The 15059-nt window shown below is 39.6% G+C and overlaps 1 protein-coding gene across 1 annotated transcript in view; it reads right to left on the bottom strand.

The window, feature by feature from the left end:
• Window positions 1-15059, bottom strand: part of znrf1 (zinc and ring finger 1) — a 69362-nt gene that overhangs the window by 17677 nt on the left and 36626 nt on the right. The window contains exon 2 of the mRNA XM_037767087.1: window positions 8055-8150. Coding sequence (XP_037623015.1) covers window positions 8055-8150 — 96 coding nt within the window. The remainder of the gene's footprint in view (window positions 1-8054; window positions 8151-15059) is intronic.

The following is a 15059-nucleotide window of genomic DNA, read 5'->3' on the forward strand; positions in this document are numbered from 1 at the left end:
GCATGTGTCTCCGAGCAACCAGGTGTGGCATAGTTAAAGGAGACATATCGTGCCCATTTTCAGGTTCATACTTGTGTTTTGGGTTTCAACTAGAACACGTTTACATGCTTAAATGTTCAACAAACATTATTTTTTCTCATCATGTCTGACTGAATATACCTGTATTCACCCTCTGTCTGAAATGCTCCGTTTTGGCCCCCGTCTCTTTAAAGGTCCCATATCATGCTCATTTTCAGGTTCATACTTGTATTTTGTGTTTCTATTAGAACATGTTTACATGCTTTAATGTTAAAAAAAAACGTTATTTTCCTCATACTGTCAGCCTGAATATACCTGTGTTTACCCTCTGTCTGAAATGCTCCGTTTTAGCGCATTTTGACAGAATTGCAACAGAATTGTGTTGCTAGGCAACAGCTTGGGTCCATGTGTACTTCCTGTCAGCTGATGACATTCACGTACACTGCAACCAGGAATAAACTGGGACACATTTAGAATGTTTACGTTTAAAATTGTGTCGAGGGTCTAAATATTGTATATTAGTGACATCACAAATGGGCAGAAATCCTGACAGCTTGTTTCAAATGCAGAGTTTCTGAATACGGGCTCTTTGTATTTCCCCGTGGATTGAATGTTTCGATACTTTCACAGTATTTATATAGGACTTAGGCCTGTTTTATAATAAAAAAACATGAAAATCTCACTTTTTTATAATATGGGACCTTTAAGTCCCTCCTGAAAACGCCCAGTCTGCTCTGATTGGCTTGGTGCACCTTTGCAAAGGTAGTTCTCAAGCTGTGGGCGGTATATTCTAAGGAGCCTGCATGTGACATAGGAAGGGGAGACACATCTGAATGGCTTGTTGAATCACATGTTTTGTGATCTATAGGTAGCTCACAAAAAAAACAAAAAAAACTGACAGGGTTGTCTTATTTCACAGTTTGTGGGTTGGTAAGTTTTTCATGATATGTAAACAGCAGCCTGCTCAAGGAAATAAACAGGAGAGTGGAAGGTAGACGGTGTGTCTGCAGCAGCTTTACTCACTCTTTATGCTCTTTATGTACATTTGTATTCCATTCATAAATAACCTTGGGTATCATTCAGAGTAACAATAAACATAAATAATGCTAGAACCTCTTGGGTAAGTCAACAACTCGCATCGTCCCTCCTGAGGCCTGTACTACCAAGCAGGATTTGGGGTTAGCGAGGTAAGTTTAGGGTTAACCCTTCAGGGTTTTCAGTCCTACGAAGGTGGATCACTTCTTACCAGGGTAGAATCGCCATGGTAACTGATGCTGAACACCTAACCTGCTCCGGAGTAGGTTATGTTCCAGATAAGTGATCAACTCATATAAAAGCACTGCCTATTGACCAATCAGATCTCAGTGCGGTGATTGTATGATAATATTACACAAATATGAAGAAGTTACAGTCATAATCCAGACTTAAAAACAATACAGTTTAAACTGATAAATGCAGGAAGGACAGCTGGATTTATTCTCTTGGTGTTTTACCACTTTGAATTATGTTTTTATATTTATTTTTTTACTTGATCTTGAGTCTTTTTCACACCACCGGAGACGGGGACGCAGCTGAAAGAAGGTTGAAACAGTCACACACGCCTTATATTTATTAATGGGCATAATGAGGTGTAACCCATCCATCCAATACATTTCTTAAAGCTATTTATATCCAGACGACTATATCTGACTTTTGAGTGTTCCGTTAAATTAATAAATCTGTTAATTTATGCATTCACACATCGGGAGTTTTTTCTTTTGCCAGCCGTCCTTCCTGCATTTGGCAGCTTCAGCTGTGTTACTTTTAGTCTGGATTAAGTGTTTAACTTCTCCGTATTTGTCTAATATAGTTTGTTCTTCCTTTGTAAAATGTGCGGCTCTGCCTGTCTGTCTGCAAATCTGTAGACTTGTCCATGTTTGTGACTGGTCATATGCTGCAAACACCGCCCCATTCATGTGAACACACTCTCATAGTGAGATAGAGAAACCCTGGGTTGATTTCCCGAGTTGATAACCAGCGTCGTAGGACCACTTAGCGGGATCTCGGTTGTTAGGGTTAGTGAAGCCAGATAACGAGGAGATACCCTGGGTATGTTGAACTCGCTTCGTAGTACAGACCTCTGGTCTTATTAGTGATATGACCCTTTGGCTTTTTAAAAGGTGACATTTAGATCTTTTCTTTTTTTTATACGAAAACTGAAGCAAGCAAAAATGCCAAACATTCACTGGTTCCTGCTCTTCCATTACGATGATTCACTGCTTTTCTACAGTTTTCAGATCAATATTTCGGGGATTTGGACTGTTGGTCAGACAAAACAAACAATTTGAAGACATCGCCTTAGACTCTAAGAAAGGTTAACCAGAATGCAGCCCTATAGGGGTGTTTCGTACAGCCACATTTCTTGCCTTAAGACAGCACTCAGATACCTTACACTGTTTTGGTCAATGTAATCATTTCTCCTGTCCATACTGGCTGTGAAGAGATCTCTTCCTAATTCAATTCCAATGCAAGTGAAGAGGGAAAACAATCCACATAAAAAAACAATTTTAAAGGTACCCCATGGAGCAATGTTTTTACGGGTGGATCAGCGGTGTGAGGTAATTACGAGGAGACCCATCGGACGCTAGTTACTAGTTATGAAGCACTGACACACACACACAAACACATTAAGCATTAGTCTTTCAGATTTTGCACCTAAACTACCGTATGTCATATTGTTTCGTCACATGATCAGCTAGAGACATCCATTTAATTGAATCATTTTTAATAGTGTTTATAGTTTGTGTAGAATAAGCAAATGCTTTTGTTATAGATTGCTACTAACCATAAAAAACAGAAAATTAAAATCTGAGCCATGACAGAGATGGGTGTACTTTTTCGAAGCGATATATTGCAAATGGCACCATTTTAAATCTAATGTGTGTTCTTCTTTAATACACACACAGACGTATTTCCGAGGTGGCCTCTAGATCCCTAGAGGGATTGTTGGAGGGCCCGTTCTCTCAACGAGCCCTGCCGTGGGTCCTTGTTTAGTTTGACCTTATTCAAGTGCACAACAACTGACATGTATGTGCACGTGCATGCAGGTGGCATACTGTACATGTCTTGGTGTCACCACCAGACATTTCAGAAAGGAGACGGGTCAGTTTCCTGTATCTGTGTCACGTGGGTTTCGCCACTGCCCCGCGGCACTTTAGGAGACTAGCAGCATGTCCTATTAAGCATATTAACACCAATGGGAGAAGTGAACATGAACACAGATTATGACTGATTCTTTTGCCCCATAGTCACCAAATAAATATTGGACCCATTTTTCACATCTTCTGAACATTCTGAGTTTTTTATACTATGACAGTTTAACTAAAATGTTATTTAAAAAAATCACAATATATCACCTTGCCTACATTATCACAATATATTGCAATATATTGAATCATAACCCCTGTATCATGATACATATATTGCAGATTCTCTTTACATGTGTTAATGTACATGCTGTATCAAAAAGTCTTGTATGATGCTAGTGCTGTTAGCATTAGCATGGAGCACATGTAGCCAGTGATCCACCAGGGACACTTGGATGATTTTGGCATCTCATCAATCATTAGTTGGTTGACCAATGGGAAAATTCACAAAAGTGTGCATGTATTCCTTTAGGATTCACTACAATTGATAGCAGGTATCATTCCCCCCCGAAACATGAAATACAATAAGGAGTAATAGATTAGTGGTCACGAAATCCAGTCAGTGAGTTGGTGGTTGAATAACAGGGAGAAAGGAGAGAGGGGCAGCGCGGAGAGACAGTGAGGGATGAGCTAACAGAATAACACAGAGCAGCTCTACACAGACGATCAATAAAGCAAAATAAAAGAGCCTGACATGCCCGGCTCCCACAGGCCTACACTGTTTACGCACCACGGCTTCTTTCTACATCACGTGGAAACCCAGAGAGATCGAGCTCAGCATTGATCTTCAAGGTTATTGATGGTCAACGTTTTTGTTTATTTTTCTATGAAGACACACTATTTAAATATGCTAGTTTATGTTCTAAAACGATACCGCAAGCATCTGAACTCAGACTTTTGACAAGTAAAAGAAATGTGTTAAAGGCCCCATATTGTAAAATGTGATATTTTCATTGCTTTTATATTATAAAGCAGGTTTAAGTTCTATATAAATACTGTGAAAGTATCGAAAGGCTTAATTCACAGAGAAATACAAACAGCCTATATTCAGAAACTGAGCTTTTGAAACAAGCCGTCAGGATTTCTGTCCATTTGTGATGTCACAAATCTACAATATTTACACCATTTCACAGTTTTAAACATAAACATTCTAAATGTGTTCCAGTTTATTTCCTGTTGCAGTGTATGTGAATGGCATCAGCTGACAGGAAGTAAACATGGACCCAAGCTGTTGCCTAGCAACGCAATTCTGTTACAATGCCATTGAAATGTACTAAAACGGAGCGTTTCAGACAGAAGGTAATTACAGGTATATTCAAGCAGACAGCATGAGGAAAATAAGTTTTTTTTAAACATTAAAGTATGTAAACATGTTTGAGTAGAAACTCAAAATATAAGTATGAACCTGAAAAAATCAGAAGTGACAGCATATTAAAGTTGTTGACTTTCTTTCTTTGTTGGCAGTCATCCCATCTGATTAATTTGTCAAATTATATATTGAATAAAATGTGAAAGGTTAGAGAGATGCTAGTGCCATACATTCTTATGCAATATGCAATGATTTGCTTAAAGTGAACTGTGCAGCAGTGTTAAGAAGACACCTGGAAACCCTCCTTGCACTATTCATGCATTCAAATCTGCTGCTGGATCATTCTTTTATCTGCTAAAACTAGCAGTTTGATTTCCTTAAGGTAGCATTCAGCCGTGATGTCTGTCACTGCTGATATCAATCCAGCAATTTTATTTGTTCCTACAAATCAGTAATATAGAACTTATTATTTCTTGTTTGTCAGAGGATTATTTTATCATTTGTATTAAAGAGAAGGAGTTATAACCCTCTTTCCTAACTAGTCTTTTTTTTTATCATTCTGTAGCTTCCCAGTGGTGTTCCTTATCTGAACATTCAAATCTTGATCGAAGTATGTATGTTTTAGAGTCAAAATGCTATTTTCCCCAAGCCCTTCTAAAACCTTTTCCCCACGTGACCTGACGCAGAGTTCTGCATGATGAAGCTGCTACGTACAGTAACTTAGATGTACTGTAGTACTGTAGTACTGTATTGTGGACACCACATTAATATTGTATCCGAAAGTCACACAATAACACAAACAAACTAACTGATCAATGCAGCGGTAGACCAGCAACTCCTGTGTTCTGCAGGGTAAAATGATGTTTTTGTGAATGGACTCTGGTCTGGTGGCTTTGAAGACTGCTAAATAATGGTTTCAGTCCCCCGTCAGAAAGGGCTGTCTGATGGCGAGGTTAAGCGGTGAAAATATTCTACATATAGCGTACACTTAAACAGATATTGATTTTTTTAGGTGGCTAAAATATGTTTTTCTGCTGATGCCGTCCACAGCCGCTTTACCTCGCCGTCAGACAGCCCTTTCCGACGGGGAACTGAAGCCGTTATATCGCTCTCTTCAAAGCCACCAGACTCCATTCACAAAGGCAGTAATTTTACCTCGCAGAACGCGGTAGTATACATACAAACCCACAGCTAACTTTGACTCAACTTCACATAATTCATAATCTTATTGATTAGCTTCGATTAGCTCACTTTGGTAACCTACATTACTGCTTTTTGCAACAACTGAGTGGGCGTTTCCATTTGAAAAAACGGAAAACAACGCAGATGGACCCGCCCTTTAAACAATATACACTATATTTATGTGGAGTGCTCCATTGGAAAATGTAATTAATAAGCGATAAAAACACAATAATCATCAATATAATGCTACCTTTGTCACACCATTAGTTCTGAAGTTAGACAATACATTGTTGAACACATCATTTAAACCAGGTTCAAATAAATAAATTAAATTTTTTTTTAATTAGCATTCAAGAACTGCAGATCTATTAAGGTTTTGATAGCGCACAATAGCTACTCATGGGAGCTGTTGTTGAATTCTAATGAACACATTTTTTGTTTTCTCTTGTTAAAATGACAAAGTACTCATATTTTATAACCAGATAATTAAAGACATTAAAAGTGCTGTTAATATGCACACGATTCAGAATGAAATGAAGGGTAAGATAAGCAAAGAAAACAGCAACATGAAGAATGGAAAAATGAAGCTGCATGAGGAAGCGTAAGGCAGTTTGTAACGCATTAGAATTTCAAGCACTTATTGCAATCAAGAGCAATTATTGAAGTAGAGCTGAATTTTGTCTCTCTATAAAGTAGCAAAATGGATATTTAATGATAAGAAAATGTGACAAAATTGTTTTGAAAACATGTCATGAAAAACTCACTTTCTCAGTGCTTGTGCAAATACATCTGGGTATCTGGAGTGTCTACCAACCCAAAAACTGAAATAAGATGACCTAGTCAGTTATTTTGTGGGCTGTCTAGACCAGAAAACATGTGATTCAACAAGCCATTCAGATGTGGCTCCCCTTCCTATGTCACATGCAGGCTCATTAGAATATATCGCCCACAGCTTGAGAACTACTTTTGCAAAGGTGCACCATATTTTTCTCGCAAGCCAATCAGAGCAGACTGGGCTTTTTCTGGAGGGGGTGTTAAAGAGACAGGCGCTAAAACGGAGCGTTTCAGACAGAGGGTAAATACAGGTATATTTAGACAGACAGAATGAGAACTAGTAGAAACCCAGAATACAAGTATGAACCTGAAAATGAGCATGATATGTCACCTTTAAGGTTGTTTCCACTGTTGTAGTTTTGTTCTGTTTTGGAATGAAATATTATTTACTACGCCAAGGCCAAAGGCCTAGGAAGGACTTTACGTTTTCACTGGTGTTGGTTTGTTGGTTTGTTTGTTTGTTTGTTTGTCTGTTAGCAGGATTACTCCAAAAGAAGAGGATTTGACTGAAATTGTTTGGAGGGGTGGGGTGTGGCACAATGCACCACCCATTACATTTTGGTTGAGATCCGGATCGTGATCCGGCTTCAGGACATTTTTTTAATAACTGCCGCTCAGCCTGAGTATTAACACCAAAGGCTATAACACATGCACAATGTAACTGATGACGCATTCATGACGTGTCACCCTGCCTCTTTCCTTCTGCCAGCAGAGAGAGAGAGACAGAGAGAGAGCAGGGGGTGGAGGGAGGGGGGGACAACTGTAGATTCTGCATTTTTTCACATTAAACTCGACCAAAGCACACTTGGTGATTGTTGGAAAGAGTAACGACGGCGCTTTAGGTGAGTTTTATTTTGTTTCTGTCCAGTTTGAATGAAGTGTTTTCCGATGCTCTGCTACGTACAGCTGATCTCAACATAAACAAAAATGGATGATGGCGCAAGCAAGCTGAATGGAGAGAGGGGGGGGGGCATCGTACTCGCACCTTGGCAGAGGTCTGCGCTCTCCGAGTGCCATTCTAGTTACCATCTAGGTTCACACTGACTTACTGTATTATAACCAAACCAGGAGCTGTAGACTGACAGCAAGTCATGCAGCACTCCACTGTGTGACTGAGCCTTATGTTTATTCATCTCCGCTATTGTCATAGAGTGCAGCAGCAGAGGCAAGAATTGATAATCAAAATTATTTGTCTAGATTGAAACAAGACCACCTGTTCAGGAGTTCTCGGTCTGGTTGTTTGTCGGCACCACAGTTTGACTGACAATTTCCACACCAGTTTAAATCAACCAACCACATCTGGTGGTTCATACCAAACAGGTTAGGGGTAAAAGCACCCCGAGAATATGATGGTTAATGCTACATCTGTCACTGCTCGAGTCACTGTGCTTTGTTTATTCAGGAGTGCATGATTGAATATGTCAGGTTGTGTAAACTCATTCTACAAATCTTAATGATTTTCCTCATTTCCCCTCATTCATAATCATAGTATATATATATATATATATATAAAAGACATTCCTTACCATTGTAGGAGAGGCGAGGCTTGCTTAGACACATGATGAAGTGAACTTCCATTTCATTGGACGCCACAGACTTGGAGCAGACAGGACACTTGAACCCTAGGAAGAACAGCAGAGGAGAGATGAGTGAAAAAAAATGTATAATTTTCAATTTTCATTATAAACCTCTCCTGTGTGCCAAGCGTAATACTAGCGTAATACTATACAACTTCCTGTTGTCTTGTTTCCCAGAGGCTGAGTGGAGTGATGCTCTGGATCGAGTAACGTTATCGTCTCCGGCCCAAGCAGGAAAATTGAACAGTGTTTGGTTCGTCCATTCTGGGCTATACTGTCAAAACATGCTGGCCAGCTCCATGAGGAGGACCCTGCTCCCTATGTAGATACACATTTATCTTCTAAGGTGATGATCTAAAGTCTAGGAGCCCTGATGATAAATGACCTATCAGCAGGCCACTTAAGTGTTGCTGTTTTTCTTCAGCGCCCCCTGGACCCCATCTAATGACAAACCATGACAGACTCGGTGTGAATGCTGTGATATAAAGCACACAGAGCAGCAGCCTGGACGAAGCAGTCCCCTCTTTGTGTCTCCAGCAAAGTCATGTCAAAGGTTGAAATGCAAAGCTATTTAATGCTCGTGATGTTTTACATTTCTTCATTGTTACTTTAAAAGCAGCTCCACCCAAACAGGCCCTGGCCCTCACAGATACAAAGAAAATAAAATGGAAATAAAACTCTAAAGAAAACTACTGAAATGTGGATTGAGGCATTAAATCATTTTTCCATTATTCTGAAAAAAGCTATTGAACCAGTAAAGATTCTAGCTGCTGCACTTTATACAAGCAAACGTTAAGTGAAGCAGGATCTAAAGGTCGGCGCGATGATTGGAGATGAACACGGGCGATACAACATAAATGAAACAAGCCACTGTAACAAAGAACTACTTTTGAATGGAAAACATTGCCCTTCAATCTGGTGTGTGTGTGTGTGTGTGTGTGTGGTGCTTGTAGACCTGTGTGTGTTTGCATTTAGCTTTTTACAGCTACTTTGTGACAGTGCCTTCTACATGTCAATTTATACAGCAGTTATACATATGCTATCCTATAGACGAATCCGGCGACCGCTTTGTGTGTTCCGCCATCTGGTGACTTAAAGGCGAATGCGTCTGTGGTTGCTCGGAGTAATTTACTCAAATGGTTGGCGTAGATAACAAAACACAGATGGGTATGTATTTAAAATTGATTAAAGTAAAATCAAAAGGCTTTTACGAGGTCACCTACATGTTCAGTTTGTGTTTTCAACAGCTGCCGTCACTACGAGCAACCACGATGCATTCGGCCGGTCACCAGTTAAACACCAAGAACTACCACTAACGTTAGCTAGCTAGGGTACCAAGTTTGTCACTACTGTTGGAGCAGCTGAGAACTGCACAGGTTCTTCCTGAACTCCTAGACATCAGTGTCAAAAGTAGAAAAACTGTACATTTCTTAGGACAGCTTGCATTCGTGTAACGTAGGGAGACGCCACCTCAGTTATGGCGACTTGTTTTATTTCTGGCTCTATCTATCTTGACGTGGAGAGGAGGTTGTGTTGCTCGGGCTCTATCTGGCGTTGAGAGGAGGTTGTGTTGTCCTGGCTCTATCTATCTGGCGTGAGAGGAGGTCGTGTTGCTCTGGCTCTATCTGTTTGGCGTTGAGAGGAGGTCGTGTTGCTCTGGCTCTATCTGTTTGGTGTGGAGAGGAGGTCGTGTTGCTCTGGCTCTATCTGTTTGGCGTTGAGAGGATGTTGTGTTGCCCTGGCTCTATCTATCTGGCGTGAGAGGAGGTTGTGTTGCTCTGGCTCTATCTGTTTGGCGTGGAGAGGAGGTCATGTTGCTCTGGCCCTACCTATCTGGCGTGGAGAGGAGGTCGTGTTGCTCTGGCTCTATCTGGTTGGCGTGGAGAGGAGGTCGTGTTGCTCTGGCTCTACCGGTTTGGCGACGCCTGGAAGCTGCTTGACATCGTCCTGGATCTACCTTCTCACATATGTTCACATTAAATGTATTATTTTTTGTCATATGGATTGTCTATGTTGTATTTTCATTATGTTGTTACTCGATCTTACTGAGTTGTTTTTGTGCCTAAAACTAACTAAACCTTAATCATAGCGTTGTCACATGACATGTTTCATCACGTTTCGGAAGGCACAAAGAAATGATGTCCTCCTGCCGATAGTGGCGTCAGAACAGAAAACACTTCCATGTGTCGTTCTAAACAAACAACATATTAAGTCCGTCCACCTTTCTCCTCTCTCACGCATTTTCACACACTGGGTTGTTTTTGAATGTTGGATCCGTCTCATAGCCCCCTCCTGTGCTGTTTGGATGGGACCCATTAGGCCTAACTATATTAGTTTAACAGATAATTACATTAACCACTAAGGCCACATGAGCCGAGTTTGCAAACAGCTGAAAACAGACCCGACGGCTCTGTGGTAACGCAGACTTGTGATCAAAACACGGCAATCCTCGACTCTAAGCAGAGGTCCAGGATCACTCAGATTGGGATAGCAGGTTTTGGAGTTGAGGCTTTTATGCCCCCCGATTAGCAAAGCTTACCGAGCTTACTGTATGTTTACTGTACTTACTTATGGTACTTATGGTACCAACAAGCTCTCAAAAAATGTATTTAGTTTTTAAACCTTGATCCACTGATGCCCTCGTACGTGTAAGTGTCTTATATCACAACCCTTTGGTTTTCACTGATTAAAGAATTTAGGGAAGGCAACTATGAGTATAGCATCATCTGTGACGATTTATAAATATACATACTGTATACTGTATGTAAATCTCTAACCAGCAGCATTGCTAGGGGGGTTTCCGTTGGGGTTTTCTTTGAGAACAGTTTTTTCCCTTTTGAGAGAGTTTTTTTTTTCGGTGGGGATGTTTTTGGGAGTTGTCCCTTGCACACTTTGCAGTTGTCGGGTTGGTGGTGCTACGTACTCCTGACAGTATTAGATCTACAGAATATGTCTATTCATTTGTTTTGTTTCTCTCTGTTACTGTCTCCTTCTCTTTTTTCTTGTCCTTTGACGCTTGTTTTCAATAAATTGCTATTTAAAGAAATGTACTTGAACTTAAAGGGGTATTCTAGAGATTTAGTTGGGGAGCACTCATGAGACAGATTAATAAAAAAAAAGTCCAAATCTGTGCAAAAGAGTCCATAGTAAGGGCTAAAGCTCCAAAAGTCCCTGGCTCTTACAGTTCCAATAGCTCAACATGTCTTTTATTGGACATGATTTCATCTGATTGATGGCGCAAGCAAGCTGAAAGATTTATTCACAAGACAAAAGTGAAAGTCTTCAAAAGAAAATAACATTATTGTGTGTTGTGTTTGTTTGCTTTTGTATTTCTAATCATCTGCTAACCCATCACATTAATTTGAGACACTCCTTTTCTGACCCCCAGTTTGGTAACCACTGTATTGGAGCCCTGATAACATCATCACAGGTTATTTATCTTAGACTTCAGAAAGCTCTCTCCAGAGTCACTGAAGACATGATACAACTGAGTTACAGCACGACTAGTAAACAGGCCTTTATATGTACAATAGGTGGAGTTCTCCAGTTATTTGGGATTAGCCTCGAATTTTACAAGACATTGACTTCTCACTGTCCAGATACAGACTGTGTATGAGTAGCCTGACAGGAGTGTGTGGTTCTGACGTACAGTAACTTCATAACAGCCTGACCTCTGTAACTCTTTAAAGCTTCAGTAGGCAGTATATTTTTGGCATCATTGGGCAAAAATTCCATAATAACCTTTCAGCATATTGTAATTCAAGTGTTCTGAGAGAAAACTAGACTTCTGCACCTCCTCATGGCTCTGTATTCAGGCTTTAACAGACATCTAAGCAAATGTGTGGTTTCCATTGGCATTTTTTCAATACACCAGAGCACTGTAATTATTTTTCTTCTCTAATGAAAAGTACAAAATAGTATTGCTGAAATGATTAGACATTTAATAAATTAGCCAATGACAGAAAAAAAATAATCGAGAGACATTTTTAGAAAATCAGTTTCATTCTCTGGCTTCCAGCTTCTCCAGGGTGAGGACTTGCTGCTTATCTCTGTTTTATATCAGTGCAAGTTGGACATCTTTGGGTTTTAGACAAAACAAGCAATTTGAAGGTGCAACCTTAGCCTTTCATTTTATTTTACTATTATTTATTTTATTTAATCAACATTTTATTGCTGATCATTATTATCTTTTTTTATTCTATTTTTTATACAATATGCTTATTTTGTGTAGTTTTATAATTTGTATTTATTTATATTTATTTCCTTGTATTTTATTTATCTTTTATTATCTTAAATACCCACCTCTTATTGCTTTCTAATTCAATTAACTTTTATATTGGTTACTTTGGTGTGCATTAGTCTCTAAATCCATTTTTTACACTCTATATTTTTGTCAATCGTCTGTCCAGCACTTTGAATTGCATTTGACTTGTTTGAAAGGTGCTATATAAATAAAGTTTGATTGATTGATTTGTGAAATTGTGACATTTTTGACATTATGTAGACTAAAGAATTAATATACTAGCGGGTGTTTGTTATTTGTCTGTTGTTTTTAGTGATTATTTTCATGAGAAAAGGGAAAATTGTAGGGTATTACATATGTGGCAATCTGAAAATGTCTGTCTGCAAACACAATCAGCTGTTTGTCTAAGAAATAAAAAAATGCTTCAAAATCTGAGGTACGGAGGTACAGTGTTTTGATAATTTGTTACATTACACACACACACACACACACACACACACACACACACACACACACACACACACACACACACACACACACACACACACAGAGGCAAATTCACTATACACAGTACCCCCCCGCCAACCCCCCCCTCCTCCACATGGCACCTGACCCACTTTTCCCTCGGCTGCTATTTTCAGATGGTCCATAGGGATGAGCAGAGAGAGAGAGAGAGAGAGCGATGGAGGAAATGAGTGAAAAAGAGGTGCAGAAGGAAGGTGAGAGAGTTCAGGCATTTGAGGAGAAATGAAGGGTTATGATACATGGTCCGGCAGGACTCTAGCTGTGCAGTCAGGGAGGTGTGTGTGTGCGTGCGTGTGTGTGTGCACATTTGCCAGCTACTCAGCCAAGCACCACCACAAATCCTTGAGGACTTTTCATATTCAAGGTGCGCATAAGGTCAGATAGGGACAAAAATAAATCAAAGGACTGGATCATAAATTAATTATAGTGGTGCCTATGTGAGAGTGTGTGTGTGTGTGTGTGTGTGTGTGTGTGTGTGTGTGTGAGTGTGGATGTGTGTGTGTATTTGAGCAACTTGTGCCAGTAATCCTGCACCCTACAACACCGTGCACATTTGGTTTATGTCAAATTGGCACATTTCCTCTCAAATATTTTTCTTGACTGTCATCACTGTGGAGTGTAGGTGACGTCAGCAGACCGACCGCAGCACTTTTATGATCAGCAGCCACGGGGACGCTTTATACCAAATGACACAGAGGAGACTGCGAGTCCAGCTTTCTCTGGATCATTTTAATGTTTATGTTTTTGTGCTGCTCTTTGTCATTTAGGCTAATAAAATCTTCTTTTTTTTAATCTTACCTCATGCAGTTTAAAAACATATTTTTAAAGGCCGGTGGATGGAATGGCTACTTTGACAAACAAAATGACATTATATTATTCAATTCTTTGTCTTATTTTACTAAAATATGCTGTTAAACCTAAAAGTTCTATTGTCTTTTCCATCAATCGATAGTTGGCTTCTTCTTGCCTGATGATGATGAGTGACAATGACAATATTGATGTTGGCATTAACCTGTGTACTTTTGGTTGTGCGTTTTGTATTCGTTTCTATATTTGTAATACATGTATACAATTATATTAAATATTTTTTATTATTTGTTTGACTGCTGTCTTTAAACCAAATTGTCACTGGAGGACATTAAAGCTCCACTTATTCTACTCCATCTATGCTTGTCTACACCTCTTAGGTGGTCCTGTTAGTTTCCAAATAACAGGGTTAAATCAGGTGAACAGACAGAGAACCTTTGACAGTCACAATCACATCATGGGATATTCTTATTTTGTCACCGCGATAGCATCGCAAACATGTATGCAGACAAAACCTGTTGTGATCAAAATGAATGTTGAGTTCGAAGATGGTCATGATCCAAGCACGGGTGCCGGAAGGGGCCATTAGGGCTTTGCGGCTGGTTTGATCGCATCACAAGATGCTCTCTAGTTGTATTGTACTTTCACAAATCTAAATCCACAACATACATCTACGTTAATCAGGAAAGACACTAACAAATATGTTAAGATGTTAATTTTAATAAATCCAAAGAATCTGGCACTGACCCTGTTATGGCCGGGACAGACGAGGGACGTCAACGTGGCGGCTCCCTTGCTGAACTGCTGCGTCTCTCAGGCATATAGTGTCCTCACCAGCAGAATGTCTGCTGCTGCTGTCAGCCCTTTCTTTCTACATAGAGTTTGCCTTTCATAATGGCCATTTCATTTTATTATAAATGTCAATTATATTTATTTTAGACAGAGAAAGGTTAAGAAACGTGCGGTAATTTGTAAATAAGAGTAGTAATCCACAAATAAAACCGCGTACTATATTCATTCATGGAGCTCTCCAAGTCACTGCATTTTCTACAACACTGTCCTGCACATCTTTCAGAATAAAAGCCTCGTGTTAACAAATGAAGGAATTATGTCCACAGAAAAAAACTTTTGAGGGCTTTTATTTTGAAACGGAAGCAGGAAGTATTAAAAAGTTAAAAATAAATCTTTACTTTTTTTCATGTCTGTGACCTATTCTACAGATATCTAGACATTGAAGCTGTAGTAATGTTGCTGGTATGATGTCAATATACAGTCAAAAGATCATTTCCACTGTCTGTTGTTGCTGTGAACCGCGCGCAGCTCGCGGTAAAAATAGGCAAGACCTCGAATCTCTAGAAGAGACGCAGCTGAGCTGCGCT

Source organism: Sebastes umbrosus, chromosome 4 (genome assembly GCF_015220745.1).
Source record: "Sebastes umbrosus isolate fSebUmb1 chromosome 4, fSebUmb1.pri, whole genome shotgun sequence".
Classification (NCBI taxonomy): Eukaryota; Metazoa; Chordata; class Actinopteri; order Perciformes; family Sebastidae; genus Sebastes; species Sebastes umbrosus.